The sequence below is a fragment of the Scyliorhinus torazame genome, chromosome 10 (genome assembly GCF_047496885.1).
Source record: "Scyliorhinus torazame isolate Kashiwa2021f chromosome 10, sScyTor2.1, whole genome shotgun sequence".
Taxonomy (NCBI): domain Eukaryota; kingdom Metazoa; phylum Chordata; class Chondrichthyes; order Carcharhiniformes; family Scyliorhinidae; genus Scyliorhinus; species Scyliorhinus torazame.
This window is the reverse complement of record NC_092716.1, coordinates 161,996,460-162,012,627: the sequence shown is the minus strand read 5'-3', so window position 1 is coordinate 162,012,627 and position 16,168 is coordinate 161,996,460. Positions and strand designations below refer to the sequence as shown.

The 16,168-nt window shown below is 53.5% G+C and overlaps 1 protein-coding gene across 2 annotated transcripts in view; it reads right to left on the bottom strand.

Annotated features, from left to right (window-relative positions):
* Positions 1-6,496: 6,496 nt before the first annotated feature.
* LOC140431000 (N-acetyl-beta-glucosaminyl-glycoprotein 4-beta-N-acetylgalactosaminyltransferase 1-like) overlaps positions 6,497-16,168 on the bottom strand; it is a 1,349,192-nt gene continuing 1,339,520 nt past the window's right edge. For both annotated transcript variants that reach the window (XM_072518891.1, XM_072518892.1), the window contains one exon: positions 6,497-7,936. In XM_072518891.1, the coding sequence (XP_072374992.1) occupies positions 7,810-7,936 (127 nt within the window). In that variant the 3' untranslated portion in view covers positions 6,497-7,809. The remainder of the gene's footprint in view (positions 7,937-16,168) is intronic.

Genomic DNA, 16,168 nt, shown 5'->3' with positions numbered 1-16,168 from the left:
GGTTGCGGCGATGCACTGCTATGCCGCACGTTTCGGCAGCTCCCGTTCTAACGGACTTTGGGGCTCTTTTCGGGAGCCCCAACGGAATTTTTTTTAGACCAAGCCCAGTATGGGGTGACGAAGGAAGATCCCCCCCCCCCCCCCCGTGTGTATGGAAAGGACCAGTGGTAGTGGCCAGATTGCGAAGGATCCTTTGGAGCAGCAGCAGAGAAGAGAAGGGAGAAGCAAGATGGCGGCGGATGGAGCCCAGGCGGCATGGGGCCCGGACCAGCAGGAATTCCTCCGACGATGTGTGGAGGAACTAAAGAAAGAGGTGCTGGCGCCGATGTTATTGGCAATCGAGGGACTGAAGGAAACACAAAAGGTCCAGGCGATAGAGCTCCGTGGAGTGAAGGCAAAGGCAGCCGAGAATGAGGGTGAGATACAGTGCCTGGTGGTAAAAACGGAGACGCATGAGGCACTACATAAGAGGTGCATGGAAAGGCTGGAAGCCATGGAGAACAGCTCGAGGAGGAAGAACCTATGGATTTTAGGTCTCCCCGAAGGAGCAGAGGGAGCTGATGTTGGGGCTTATGTCAGCACGATGCTCCATACGCTAATGGGAGCTGAGGCCCCAACGGGCCCCCTGGAGGTGGAAGGAGCGTACCGGGTCCTTGTGAGAAGGCCAAAGGCGGGTGAAATACCAAGGGCGATAGTGGTGAGATTCCACCGCTTCATGGACAGAGAGGCGGTCCTGAGCTGGGCCAAGAAGGTACGGAGTAGCAAGTGGGAGAATGCGGTGATACGAGTATATCAGGACTGGAGTGCGGAGGTGGCGAGAAGGAGGGCGAGTTTTAATTGGGCCAAGGCGGTGCTTCACAGGAAGAAAATAAAATTTGGGATGCTGCAGCCGGCGCGATTGTGGGTCACGCATCAGGGCAAGCACTACTACTTCGAAACGGCAGATGAGGCATGGACCTTCATTCAAGAAGAGAAACTGGACTAGATCTGAGAGTTTGATGTTGGGGGGGGAAGCAACGAGGTGGTGGTACAGGAATGTAAAGTGGGGAAAAGGGAGGTTTATTATACAGCAATGTTGGATGGGGAATTTCTCTCCCCCTGATGGGGGGACACGAAGAAATGTGGCCGCCGGTGGGAAAAAGGGACAGAGAGGGGGAGGGGGAATGAGGGAGCTGCACCACAGGGGGCGGGGCCGATAGGAAAGCATGTTTTTTTTTCCCGCGCTATGGAGATGATGGCGGGAAGATAGGCGCAGGAAGGAAGAGAGCCCCACACACAGGGAGGTCAAAGAGAGAACGGGGGAAGCCGGGGTAAGCTAGAGTTAGCTGACTTTCGGAAGCATTATGGGGGGAGTAACCATGCTAGAGGGGGGTCTAGCGGGCGGGGGGGGGGGGGGGGGGGACTAACTGGGTTGCTGCTGCTGAGTGCAAGGGGGAGCTGGCAAGAGAAGAGGTGGTCGGGACGGGAAGGCGCCGCCTGGGGGACAGATGGGTGCGCGGGACCTGGACGGGGGGATGGCCCAGAAAAGGGGATGGCTAGTCGGTGGGGGGGAAGGGGGGCGAGTGGCCCCCCAATCCGGCTGATCACGTGGAATGTGAGAGGCCTAAATGGGCCGATTAAGAGGGCCCGGGTGTCCACACACTCAAAGAGACTGATGGCGGACGTAGTCCTGCTCCAGGAGACGCACCTGAAGGTGGCGGATCAGGTTAGGTTAAGAAAAGGATGGGTGGGACAGGTATTCCACTCAGGGTTGGACGCGAAAAACAGGGAGGTGGCGATACAGGTGGGGAAACTGGTATCGGTCGAGGTTAAGAATATAGTGGTGGATAACGGGGGCAGATATGTGATGGTGAGTGGTAGATTGCAGGGAGAGGCGGTTGTGCTGGTGAATGTATATGCCCCGAAATGGGATGACGCGGGATTCATGAAGCGGATGCTGGGACGTATCCCGGACCTGGAGGTGGGAAGCCTGGTAATGGGGGGGGGACTTCAACACTGTGCTGGATCCAGGGCTAGACCGGTCTAGATCCAGGACCGGGAGAAGGCCGGCAGCGGCCAAGGTGCTTAGGGGATTTATTTATGGAACAAATGGGGGGAGTGGATCCATGGAGGTTTGCCAGGACTTGGCTAAAGAGTTTTCCTTTTTCTCCCATGTCCACAAGGTATATTCCCGAATAGACTTCTTTGTTATGAGTAGGGCACTGATCTCGAAGGTGGCAGGAACGGAGTATTCGGCCATAGCCGTTTCAGACCACGCCCCGCATTGGGTGGATCTGGAACTAGGAGAGGAGAGGGAGCAGCGCCCACTCTGGCGACTGGATGTGGGACTACTGGCGGATGAGGGGGTCTGTGGAAGGGTGCGGGGGTGTATTGAGAGATACCTGGAGGTCAATGACAATGGTGAGGTTCAGGTGGGGGTAGTATGGGAAGCGCTGAAGGCGGTGGTTAGAGGAGAGCTGATCTCCATTAGAGCCCACAAGGAGAAACAAGAGGGCAAAGAAAGGGAGAGATTAGTGGGGGAGATTTTGAGGGTGGATAAAAGATATGCGGAGGCCCCAGACGAAGGACTATATAGAGAAAGGCGAAGACTTCAGACGGAGTTTGACCTGCTGACCACAGGAAAGGCAGAGGCACAGTGGAGGAAGGCACAGGGGATGCGATATGAGTATGGGGAAAAGGTGAGCCGGCTGCTGGCCCACCAACTTCGTAAGAGGATAGCGGCGAGAGAGATTGGGGGAGTTAGGGACGAAACGGGAACTATGGAGCAGAGAGCAGGGAAGGTAAATGAGGTGTTCAAGACCTTTTATGAGAGGCTATATAAGTCCCAACCCCCGGGGGGAAAAGAGGGAATGCTACATTTTCTGGACCAACTAAGGTTCCCGAGGGTGGAGGAGCAGGAGGGGGCAGGTCTTGGGGCGCCAATCGAGGTGGAAGAGGTGACTAAGGGACTGGGGAACATGCAGGCAGGGACGGCCCCAGGACCAGACGGGTTTCCGGTGGAATTCCAGAGGAAATATGTGGACCTGTTGGCCCCGCTGCTGGCGAGAACCTTTAACGAGGCCAGGGAAGGGGGGATACTACCCCCGACAATGTCGGAGGCAACGATATCATTAATTCTGAAGCGGGATAAAGATCCGCTGCAATGCGGGTCATACAGGCCTATCTCACTCCTAAATGTGGACGCCAAACTGCTGTCAAAAGTGCTGGCGACAAGGATAGAGGATTGCATCCCGGGGGTGGTGCATGAAGACCAGACAGGGTTTGTAACTGAATGTTAACGTTCGACGGCTGCTGGGGGTGATGATGACGCCCCCACCGGGGGAGGCAGAGATAGTGGCGGCGATGGATGCGGAGAAGGCATTCGATAGGGTAGAGTGGGACTATTTGTGGGAGGTGCTGAGGAGGTTTGGGTTCGGGGAGGGGTTTGTTAGATGGGTCAGACTCCTATATGGGGCCCCAGTGGCAAGTGTAGTCACAAACCGGCAAGGATCGGGGTATTTTCGGCTACACAGGGGAACAAGACAGGGGTGTCCCCTGTCCCCGTTACTGTTCGCGTTGGCAATTGAACCACTGGCCATAGCGTTGAGGGACTCTAAGAAGTGGAGGGGGTGGTTAGAGGGCGAGAGGAGCATCGAGTGTCGCTCTACGCTGATGACTTACTGCTATACGTTGCGGACCCTGTAGAGGGGATGCCAGAGGTTATGCAGATACTGAGGGAGTTTGGAGATTTCTCGGGATACAGGCTAAATATGGGGAAGAGCGAGCTTTTTGTAATACACCTCGGGGACCAGGGAAGAGGAATAGATGCTCTGCCGTTAAGGAGAGTGGAAAGGAGCTTCCGATATCTGGGGATCCAGGTAGCCAGGAACTGGGGAACTCTACACAGACTTAATCTGACGCGACTGGTGGAGCAGATGGAGGAGGACTTCAAGAGGTGGGATATGCTGCCACTCTCATTGGCGGGCAGAGTGCAGGCGGTAAAAATGATGGTCCTCCCGAGGTTTCTTTTCGTGTTTCAGTGTCTCCCCATTCTGATCACAAAGGCCTTTTTCAAAAAAATAGACAGGAGCATTCTGAGCTTTGTGTGGGCAGGGAAGACCCCGAGGGTAAAGAGGGGGTTCCTGCAGTGCAGTAGGGATAGAGGTAGACTGGCGCTGCCGAGCCTGAACGACTACTACTGGGCCGCCAATGTGGCGATGGTTTGTAGGTGGATGAGGGAGGGAGAGGGGGCGGCGTGGAAGAGGTTGGAGATGGCATCCTGTAAAGGAACGAGCCTAAAGGCGCTGGTGACGGCGCCGCTGCTGTTCTCTCCGAAAAGGTATACCACAAACCCAGTGGTGGTGGCAACCTTGAGGATCTGGGGGCAGTGGAGGCGACACAGGGGGGTGACGGGTGCCTCGGTGTGGTCCCCGATTAGGAATAGCCACAGGTTTGTCCCAGGAAGGATGGACGGGGGGTTCCAGTGTTGGCAACGAGTAGGAATTAGGAAACTGAGGGACCTGTTTATAGATGGGACGTTTGCAAGTCTGGGAGCGCTGGAGGAAAAATATGAGTTGCCCCCAGGGAATATCTTCAGATATATGCAAGTGAGGGCGTTTATGAGGCAACAGGTGAGGGAATTTCCGCTGCTGCCGACACAGGGGATCCAAGATAGAGTGATTTCCGGGGTATGGGTCGGGGAGGGCAAAGTGTCCGAAATATATCAGGAGATGAAAGAAGAGGGGGAGGCGATGATAGAGGAGCTGAAGGGAAAATGGGAAGAAGAGCTGGGGGAGGAGATTGAGGAGGGGCTATGGTCTGAAACCCTAAGCAGGGTAAATTCCTCGTCTTCGTGTGCCAGGCTTAGCCTGATTCAATTTAAGGTTCTACACAGAGCACATATGACGGGAGCAAGACTGAGCAGGTTCTTCGGAATGGAGGACAGGTGTGGGAGGTGCTCGGGAAGCCCGCCGAACCACACACACATGTTCTGGTCATGTCCGGCATTGGATGAGTACTGGGGGTGTGTGGCAAGGGTGATTTCAATGGTGGTGAAGGTCCGGGTCAAGCCAGGCTGGGGGTTAGCGATATTTGGGGTAGCGGAAGAGCCGGGAGTGCAGGAGGCGAAAGAGGCCGATATTCTGGCCTTTGCGTCCTTAGTAGCCCGGCATAGGATTTTACTCATGTGGAAGGAAGCGAAACCCCCTGGCGTGGAGGCTTGGATAAACGACATGGCAGGGTTCATAAAACTGGAACGAATGAAATTTGCGCTGAGAGGATCGGCTCAGGGGTTCTCCAGGCGGTGGCAACCGTTCCTTGACTATCTCGCGGAACGTTAAGGGAAGATAGAGTGACAGCAGCAGCAACCCGGGGGGGGGGGGGGGGGGGGGGGGAGCACTATTTTTTGTTATTTTGTTAGTTCACTATATTATTTAAATAATGTTATTTACTAGTTATTGTATTATTTTTATGTTGATTTGTAAAAACGGAAAAATTTTGTTTGAAAAATGTAATAAAATATATATATTTTTAAAAACTAGAGCCAAGTGGAATCCCAGCTCCCTGTAACAGGTCTACCTCGCCAGCTTGCATCAGATGGCTAGACTGGGTGGGCAATTCTCAACATAACTTAGCATACTGAGGACCTGCATAACCAGGCATCAGAATGCCGAGTCTGACAAAGCTGGTTGTCTTGGCTGTGCATTTGCAGATGCGCCATCTCAAAGCCCTCTTGGCCCCAAGGGGTGTGGGGGGTGGGAATGGCCACCAATAGATGTGCTGAATCGGAACGAAGACATAAACAGTGAGTTTGTAAAAGGAATGTTTGCTTTTCAATTTTATTCAAAACTAGTTCCACATACATAGATCACCCAATCAAAGCCAATTTCGTGTCCTACCAACACTCGACTATAATCAGCACCTAGGAGCATCATGACCTGGTTGGTGCTCGTCAACCAAGTGAATGGGGAAGCCCAATAATATTTCTGAGACTACCTGTCAGCCATTTTAAAACATAAAGACTGAAAGGAAAATACTTTTGTTTTCTTAGACTTAACATCGTTATGCAACCCAGTTGCAGTTTATCACTGATTATTCACCAATGACAGCAGGCAGGGTCTCAAATATTTTACCAATTCAATCGGAAGGCTGTCACCTGAATAAATAATATGTTTTAAAAGATTCTTCATTGAGAATATTTAATTAAAAAGCAAATGCTGCCTCCTGGAGTATTTTTTTGTAAACATTAAAGCCTCCTGATGATGATACCAAACAGCAACATTACTAGCTAGCATTGTGGGTTAAAACTGAATTTGCATTTTATAAGCACATCATTCTAAGAACATCCTAAAAGGTTCCACCAATTCTCAGGACAGCTAGTGTAACATTTAGACTCAATGGTTCCATTAGAAATATTAAGAATTAAAATTCAATTCCATAAATTAGTTCTGAAAAACTCAACTTCCCCTCAGAAATCAAACGCAACCCCCCCCCCCCCCCCCCCCCCCCCACTCCCATCCCCGACGCACACTCAGCGGTTAACTTTCAAGGTAAGAAAGAAATATAAGACAAAGTTGCATTCTGTCAGTTTGATCATTGTCAAGTGAGGTGATGCTTCACGGAAGTAGCGGCGATGCTGTCTTCAAAGCCACCAAGCAGAACTGATGCAGCTTTTGTCAAAAAGTCCTTGGCATCAGTCTTCATTTTAGTTCAGCCTCTCTTTGCATGTCACAATAGATGACATCTCAATGGGTGTGATTACCATCACATACATTCAGTGACATTTATCGGTGTCCTTGCTGGGGGCTGAAAATTGTTTCTAGGCTGCTGTTTTGTAATAACCAAAATGGTGATCTCTCTCCAGACCAAGCCTTCCCTCAAAATAAGGCTTCATTATGTCAGACTGGAAGTGGCCAGCTTTACTGAATTTGTGCACTGTCTTTAAAATATAGCGTCGGCATAAATCAATGGACAATTCATCTGAACCAGCCCAAGAAAGCCGGGGGGCAGATTGGGTCACTGTTCCAAGAGTGAACATTTGCAGAAAGTTTGGTCCTGGAAGTAGAAACATGTGCATGCATGTGGTGTGTTGTATGTGTGTGGTGCATTGTGGGTGTGATGTGTTGCATGTGTGCGTTGTGCTGTGTGTATGTGGGGTGTGTGTGTGGTGTGTAGTGTGTGCTGTCTGTTATTGTGTGGGCTTTTGGTTAGTATGTGGTGTGTGTGTGGTGTGTTTGTGTGCACATGTGTTGATTTTATTTGGTGAGCGTACGCTCAAAGGCCAGTGTTGGTTTTTGGGCTGGAGAGGGACACCATATACTCCGAGATCTCCAGCTCCGTAAAATCTTAAATCAATACATTATTCACCAAAATAAAATTCTGGGCAGAAAGATTAATATCACATAACTTACAAAACGATGTGATGGTTGAAACCAATCAGAAAAAAACAGTAGCAATTGAATTTGTCATGGAGCTCTAAGAAGATGGCTGGAAGCTCTATGGAAGAGGGACACCAAGATGTTTACGGTATTTCCTGAATGCCTCAATTGGAAAAAACTCCAATATGCAGACTCAGGGTCCTTGCCTCTATTCTTCCTGGCTTCTGTCAAGTTCTTTTGTAGTTGTACACTAACCAATAACTAAATCACAAGATTTCTTAAAATGCCGAGGAGCGAAAAACATGGATTTAGAGAAATTCCATTGTGGTTAGAATATAAGAAACATTTCTTCAAAAGGGATCATCCTCCACATGGCTTGGTAATCAGCTAGATTGCCTATGGAGCATGCGTCTGCTGGTTTTATTTTTATTTTTTAAAGTGCATAGAGAAAGTTTCAACCCTCGTTCGGTCCTTTTGTTGTTTTCTTGGCCTGCGAATCCCACATCCCTCGTTTGGAGTGAAAATAATGGTAGAAGTTCCTGAGGCGCAATCGTTCTACCTCAAGGCCACTCTGAAGAACCCTAGGAGATTAGAATAAAAGGGTCTTTCACAATATATTCAAAAGGAATTGGTCTTACCTTTTCTCAATCACAGCCAATGAATGCAATTTATACTCTCCGTGCAATTGCAATTCTTTTAAATCAGACTGGGCCCGAAAACGTCTCCTGCTCTGGGGCGATGCTGCCCACACTCTCTCTCTGGGGCGATGCTGCCCACACTCTCCCTCTGGGGCGATGCTGCCCACACTCTCCATCTGGGGCGATGCTGCCCGCACTCTCTTTCTGGGGCGATGTTGTCCACACTCTCTCTCTGGGGCGATGCTGCCCACACTCTCCCTCTGGGGCGATGCTGCCCACACTCTCCATCTGGGGCGATACTGCCCGCACTCTCTTTCTGGGGCGATGTTGTCCACACTCTCTCTCTGGGGTGATGCTGCCCACACTCTCTCTCTCTGGGGCAATGCTGCCAAACTCTCTCTCTCTGGGGCGATGCTGCCCGCACTCTCTCTCTCTGGGGTGATGCTGCCCACTACTCTCTCTCTGGGGCGATGCTGCCCACACTCTCTCTGGGGTGATGCTGCCCACACTCTGTCTGGGGTGATGCTGCCCACACTCTCTCTGGGGTGATGCTGCCCACACACTCACTCCGGGGCAATGCTGCCCACACTCTCTCGCTGGGGTGATACTGCCCACACTCTCTCTCTGGGTCAATGCTGCCCACACTCTCTGGGTCAATGCTGCCCACACTCTCTCTCTGGGGCAATTTTGCCCACAATCTCTCTCTGGGGAAATGTTGCCCACAATCTCTCTCTGGGGCGATGCAGCCCACACTCTCTCTCTGGGGCGATGCCGCCCACACTCATCACTCTGGGGCGATGCTGCCCACACTCTCTCTCTGGGGCGATGCTACCCACACTCTCTCTGGGTCAATACTGCCCACACTCTCTCCCTGGGGCGATGCTGCCAGCACTCGCTCTCTGGGGTGATGCTGCCCACACTCTCAATGGGGCGATGATGCCCACACTCTCTCTCTGGGTCAATGTTATCCACAGTCTCTCGCTGTGTCAATACCACCCACACTCTCTGGGACAATGCTGCACACACTTTCTCTCTGGGTCAATGCTGCCCACACTCTCTCTCTGGGTCAATGTTATCCACAGTCTCTCTCTGGGTCACTTCCGCCCACACTCTTTGGGACGATGCTGCCCACACTCTCTCTGGGTCAATGCTGCCCACACTCTCTCTCTGGGTCAATGCTGCCCACACTCTCTCTCTGGGTCAATGTTGCCCACACTCTCTCTCTGGGTCAATACTGCCCACGCTCTCTCTCTCTGGGTCAATACTGCCCACGCTCTCTCTCTCTGGGTCAATACTGCCCATGCTCTCTGGGTCAATGTTGTCCAAACTCTCTCGGTCAATGCTGCCCACAATCTCTGGAACGAAGCTGCCCACTCTATCCCTGCCAATGCAGTCGACACTCTCTCTCTGGGTCAATGCTGCCCACACTCTCTCTGGGTCAATGCCGCCCACACTCTCTCTCTGGGTCAATACTGCCCACGCTCTCTCTCTCTGGGTCAATACTGCCCATGCTCTCCCTCTCTGGGTCAATGCTGCCCACACTCTCTGGGTCAATGTTGTCCAAACTCTCTGGGTCAATGCTGCCCACATTCTCTCTCTGGGTGAATGCTGCCCACACTCTCTCTGGGTAAATGCTGCCCACACTTTCTGGGTCAATGCTGCCCACATTTTTTCTGGGTCAATGCTGCCCACACTCTCTCTGGGTCAATGCTGCCCACACTCTCTCTGGGTCAATGCTGCCCACACTCTCTCTCTGGGTCACTACTGCCCACACTCTCTCTGGGTCAATGCCGCCCACACTCTCTCTCTGAGTCAATACTGCCCAAGCTCGCTCTCTCTGGGTCAATACTGCCCATGCTCTCCCTCTCTGGGTCAATGCTGCCCACACTCTCTGGGTCAATGTTGTCCACACTCTCTGGGTCAATGCTGCCCACATTCTCTCTCTGGGTGAATGCTGCCCACACTCTCTCTGGGTAAATCCTGCCCACACTTTCTGGGTCAATGCTGCCCACATTTTCTCTGGGTCAATGCTGCCCACACTCTCTCTGGGTCAATGCTGCCCACACTCTCTCTGGGTCAATGCTGCACACACTCTCTCTGGGTCAATGCTGCCCACACTCTCTCTGGGTCAATGCTGCCCACACTCTCTCTCTGGATCAATGCTGCCCACACTCTCTCTGGGTCAATGCTGCCCACACATTCTCCCTGGGTCAATGCTGCCCACACTCTCTGGGTCAATGCTGCCCACAGTCTCTCTCTTTGGGCCAATGATGCCCACACTCTCTCTCTGGGTCAATGCGGCCCACACTCTCCATCTGGGTCAATGCTGCCCACACTCTCTGGGTCAGTATTGTCCACACTTTCTCTCTGGGTCAATGCTGCCCACACTCTCTCTCGTGGTCAATGCTGCCCACACTCTCTCTCTGGGATAATACTGCCCACACTCTCTCTGGGTCAATGCCGCACACTCGCTATCTGGGTCAATGCTGCCCACACTCTCTGGGTCAATGTTGTCACACTCTCTCTCTGGTGAATGTCGCCCACTCTCTCTGGGTCAATGCTGCCCACACTCTCTGGGTCAATGTTGTCACACTCTCTCTCTGGGTCAATGCTGCCCACAGTCTCTCTCTTTGGGCCAATGCTGCCCACACTCTCTGGGTCAATGTTGTCACACTCTATCTCTGCTCAATGCCGCCCACACTCTCTCTGGGTCAATGCTGCCCACTCTCTCTGGGTCAATACTGCCCACACTCTCTCTCCTCAATGCCGCCCACACTCTCTCTGGGTCAATGCTGCCCACACTCTCTGGGTCAATGTTGTCACACTCTCTCTCTGGGTCAATGCTGCCCACACTCTCTCTCTGGGTCGATGCTGCCCACACTCTCTCTCTGGGTCAATATTGCCCACACTCTGGTCAATGCCGCCCACACTCTCTCTGGTTCAATGCTGCCCACACTCTCTCTCTGGGTCTATGCTGCCCACACTCTCTCTCTGGGTCGATGCTGCCCACACTCTCTCTCTGGGTCGATGCTGCCCACACTCTTTCTGGCTCAATGCTGCCCACACTCTCTCTTGGGTCAATACTGCCCACACTCTCTCTCCTCAATGCCGCCCACACTCTCTCTGGGTCAATGCTGCCCACACTCTCTCTCTGGGTCGATGCTGCCCACACTCTCTCTCTGGGTCAATACTGCCCACACTCTGGTCAATGCCGCCCACACGCTCTCTGGTTCAATTCTGCCCACACTCTCGCTCTGGGTCTATGCTGCCCACACTCTCTCTCTGGGTCGATGCTGCCCACACTCTCTCTCTGGTTCGATGCTGCCCACACTCTTTCTGGCTCAATGCTGCCCACACTCTCTCTGGGTCAATGCTGCCCACACTCACTCTGGGTCAATGCTGCCCACACTCTCTGGGTCAATGCTGTCCACACTTTCTCTGGGTCAATGCTGCCCACACTTTCTCTGGTTCAATGCTGCCCACACTCTCTGGGTCAATGCTGCCCACACTCTCTCTGGTCAATGCCGCCCACACTCTCTCTGGTTCAATGCTGCCCACACTCTCTCTCTGGGTCTATGCTGCCCACACTCTCTCTCTGGGTCAATGCTGCCCACCCTTTCTCTCTGGGTCAATGCTGCCCACACTCTCTCTCTGGGTCACTGTTACCCACACTCTCTCTCTGGTCAATGCTGCCCACACTCTCTCTCTGTGTCAATGCTTCCCACACTCTCTCTGGGTCAATGCTGCCCACACTCTCTCACTGGTCAATGCTGCCCACACTTTCTCTCTGGGTCAATGCTGCCCACATTTTTTCTTGGTGAATGCTGCCCACACTCTCTCTGGGTCAATGCTACCCACACTCTCTCTGGGTCAATGCTGCCCACACTCTCTCTGGGTCAATGATGCCCACACTCTCTCTTTGGGTCAATGCTGCCCACACTCTCTGGGTCAGTATTGTCCACACTTTCTCTCTGGGTCAATGCTGCCCACACTCTCTCGTGGTCAATGCTGCCCACACTCTCTCTCTGGGATAGTACTGCCAACACTCTCTCTGGGTCAATGCCGCCCACTCGCTCTCTGGGTCAATGCTGCCCACACTCTCTGGGTCAATGTTGTCACACTCTCTCTCTGGTCAATGCCGCCCACTCTCTCTGGGTAAATGCTGCCCACACTCTCTGGGTCAATGTTGTCACACTCTCTCTCTGGGTCAATGCTGCCCACAGTCTCTCTCTTTGGGCCAATGCTGCCCACACTCTCTCTCTGGGGCAATGCTGCCCACACTCTCTCTCTGGGTCAATACTGCCCACACTGTCTCTCGTCAATGCCGCCCACCCTCTCTCTGGGTCAATGCTGCCCACACTCTCTGGGTCAATGTTGTCACACTCTATCTCTGCTCAATGCCGCCCACGCTCTCTCTGGGTCAATGCTGCCCACTCTCTCTGGGTCAATGCTGCCCACTCTCTCTGGGTCAATGCTGCCCACTCTCTCTGGGTCAATACTGCCCACACTCTCTCTCCTCAATGCCGCCCACACTCTCTCTGGGTCAATGCTGCCCACACTCTCTGGGTCAATACTGCCCACACTCTCTCTCCTCAATGCCGCCCACACTCTCTCTGGGTCAATGCTGCCCACACTCTCTGGGTCAATGTTGTCACACTCTCTCTCTGGGTCAATGCTGCCCACACTCTCTCTCTGGGTTGATGCTGCCCACACTCTCTCTCTGGGTCAATGCTGCCCACACTCTCTCTCTGGGTTGATGCTGCCCACACTCTCTCTCTGGGTCAATGCTGCCCACTCTCTCTGGGTCAATACTGCCCACACTCTCTCTCCTCAATGCCGCCCACACTCTCTCTGGGTCAATGCTGCCCACTCTCTCTGGGTCAATACTGCCCACACTCTCTCTCCTCAATGCCGCCCACACTCTCTCTGGGTCAATGCTGCCCACACTCTCTGGGTCAATGTTGTCACACTCTCTCTCTGGGTCAATGCTGCCCACACTCTCTCTCTGGGTTGATGCTGCCCACACTCTCTCTCTGGGTCAATACTGCCCACACTCTGGTCAATGCCGCCCACACTCTCATTGGGTCAATATTGCCCACACTCTGGTCAATGCCGCCCACTCTCTCTCAGGGTCTATGCTGCCCACACTCTCTCTCTGGGTCGATGCTGCCCACATTCTCTCTCTGGGTCGATGCTGCCCACACTCTTTCTGGCTCAATGCTGCCCACACTCTCTCTCTGGGTAAATGCTGCCCACACTCACTCTGGGTCAATGCTGCCCACACTCTCTGGGTCAATGCTGTCCACACTTTCTCTGGGTCATTGCTGCCCACACATTCTCTGGTTCAATGCTGCCCACACTCTCTGGGTCAATGCTGCCCACACTCTCTCTGGTCAATGCCGCCCACACTCTCTCTGGTTCAATGCTGCCCACACTCTCTCTCTGAGTCTATGCTGCCCACACTCTCTCTCTGTGTCAATGCTTCCCACACTCTCTCTGGGTCAATGCTGCCCACATAGTTTCTGGGTGAATGATGCCCACACTCTCTCTGGGTCAATGATGCCCACACTCTCTCTGGGTCAATGCTGCCCACACTCTCTCGGGGTCAATGCTGCCCACAATCTCTCTCTGGGTCAATGCGGCACACACTCTCTCTCGGGATCAATGCTGCCCACACTCTTTCTCGGGGTCAATGCTGGCCACACTCTCTCTGGGTCAATGCTGCCCACACTCTCTCTGGGTCAATGCTGCCCACACTCTCTCTCGGGGTCAATGCTGCCCACACTCTCTCTCTGGGTCGATGCCGTCCTTCACTCTCTCTCGGGGTCAATGCTGCCCACACTCTCTCTCTGGGTCGATGCCGTCCTTCACTCTCTCTCTGGGTCAATGCTGCCCACACTCTCTCTGGGTCAATGCTACCCACACTCTCTCTGGGTCAATGCTGCCCACACTCTCTCTGGGTCAATGATGCCCACACTCTCTCTTTGGGTCAATGCTGCCCACACTCTCTGGGTCAGTATTGTCCACACTTTCTCTCTGGGTCAATGCTGCCCACACTCTCTCGTGGTCAATGCTGCCCACACTCTCTCTCTGGGATAGTACTGCCAACACTCTCTCTGGGTCAATGCCGCCCACTCGCTCTCTGGGTCAATGCTGCCCACACTCTCTGGGTCAATGTTGTCACACTCTCTCTCTGGTCAATGCCGCCCACTCTCTCTGGGTCAATGCTGCCCACACTCTCTGGGTCAATGTTGTCACACTCTCTCTCTGGGTCAATGCTGCCCACAGTCTCTCTCTTTGGGCCAATGCTGCCCACACTCTCTCTCTGGGGCAATGCTGCCCACACTCTCTCTCTGGGTCGATACTGCCCACACTGTCTCTCGTCAATGCCGCCCACACTCTCTCTGGGTCAATGCTGCCCACACTCTCTGGGTCAATGTTGTCACACTCTATCTCTGCTCAATGCCGCCCACGCTCTCTCTGGGTCAATGCTGCCCACTCTCTCTGGGTCAATGCTGCCCACTCTCTCTGGGTCAATGCTGCCCACTCTCTCTGGGTCAATACTGCCCACACTCTCTCTCCTCAATGCCGCCCACACTCTCTCTGGGTCAATGCTGCCCACACTCTCTGGGTCAATGTTGTCACACTCTCTCTCTGGGTCAATGCTGCCCACACTCTCTCTCTGGGTTGATGCTGCCCACACTCTCTCTCTGGGTCAATACTGCCCACACTCTGGTCAATGCCGCCCACACTCTCATTGGGTCAATATTGCCCACACTCTGGTCAATGCCGCCCACTCTCTCTCAGGGTCTATGCTGCCCACACTCTCTCTCTGGGTCGATGCTGCCCACATTCTCTCTCTGGGTCGATGCTGCCCACACTCTTTCTGGCTCAATGCTGCCCACACTCTCTCTCTGGGTAAATGCTGCCCACACTCACTCTGGGTCAATGCTGCCCACACTCTCTGGGTCAATGCTGTCCACACTTTCTCTGGGTCATTGCTGCCCACACATTCTCTGGTTCAATGCTGCCCACACTCTCTGGGTCAATGCTGCCCACACTCTCTCTGGTCAATGCCGCCCACACTCTCTCTGGTTCAATGCTGCCCACACTCTCTCTCTGAGTCTATGCTGCCCACACTCTCTCTCTGTGTCAATGCTTCCCACACTCTCTCTGGGTCAATGCTGCCCACATAGTTTCTGGGTGAATGATGCCCACACTCTCTCTGGGTCAATGATGCCCACACTCTCTCTGGGTCAATGCTGCCCACACTCTCTCGGGGTCAATGCTGCCCACAATCTCTCTCTGGGTCAATGCGGCACACACTCTCTCTCGGGATCAATGCTGCCCACACTCTCTCTCGGGGTCAATGCTGGCCACACTCTCTCTGGGTCAATGCTGCCCACACTCTCTCTGGGTCAATGCTGCCCACACTCTCTCTCGGGGTCAATGCTGCCCACACTCTCTCTCTGGGTCGATGCCGTCCTTCACTCTCTCTCGGGGTCAATGCTGCCCACACTCTCTCTCTGGGTCGATGCCGTCCTTCACTCTCTCTCTGGGTCAATGCTGCCCACACTCTCTCTGGGTCAATGCTACCCACACTCTCTCTGGGTCAATGCTGCCCACACTCTCTCTGGGTCAATGATGCCCACACTCTCTCTTTGGGTCAATGCTGCCCACACTCTCTGGGTCAGTATTGTCCACACTTTCTCTCTGGGTCAATGCTGCCCACACTCTCTCGTGGTCAATGCTGCCCACACTCTCTCTCTGGGATAGTACTGCCAACACTCTCTCTGGGTCAATGCCGCCCACTCGCTCTCTGGGTCAATGCTGCCCACACTCTCTGGGTCAATGTTGTCACACTCTCTCTCTGGTCAATGCCGCCCACTCTCTCTGGGTCAATGCTGCCCACACTCTCTGGGTCAATGTTGTCACACTCTCTCTCTGGGTCAATGCTGCCCACAGTCTCTCTCTTTGGGCCAATGCTGCCCACACTCTCTCTCTGGGGCAATGCTGCCCACACTCTCTCTCTGGGTCGATACTGCCCACACTGTCTCTCGTCAATGCCGCCCACACTCTCTCTGGGTCAATGCTGCCCACACTCTCTGGGTCAATGTTGTCACACTCTATCTCTGCTCAATGCCGCCCACGCTCTCTCTGGGTCAATGCTGCCCA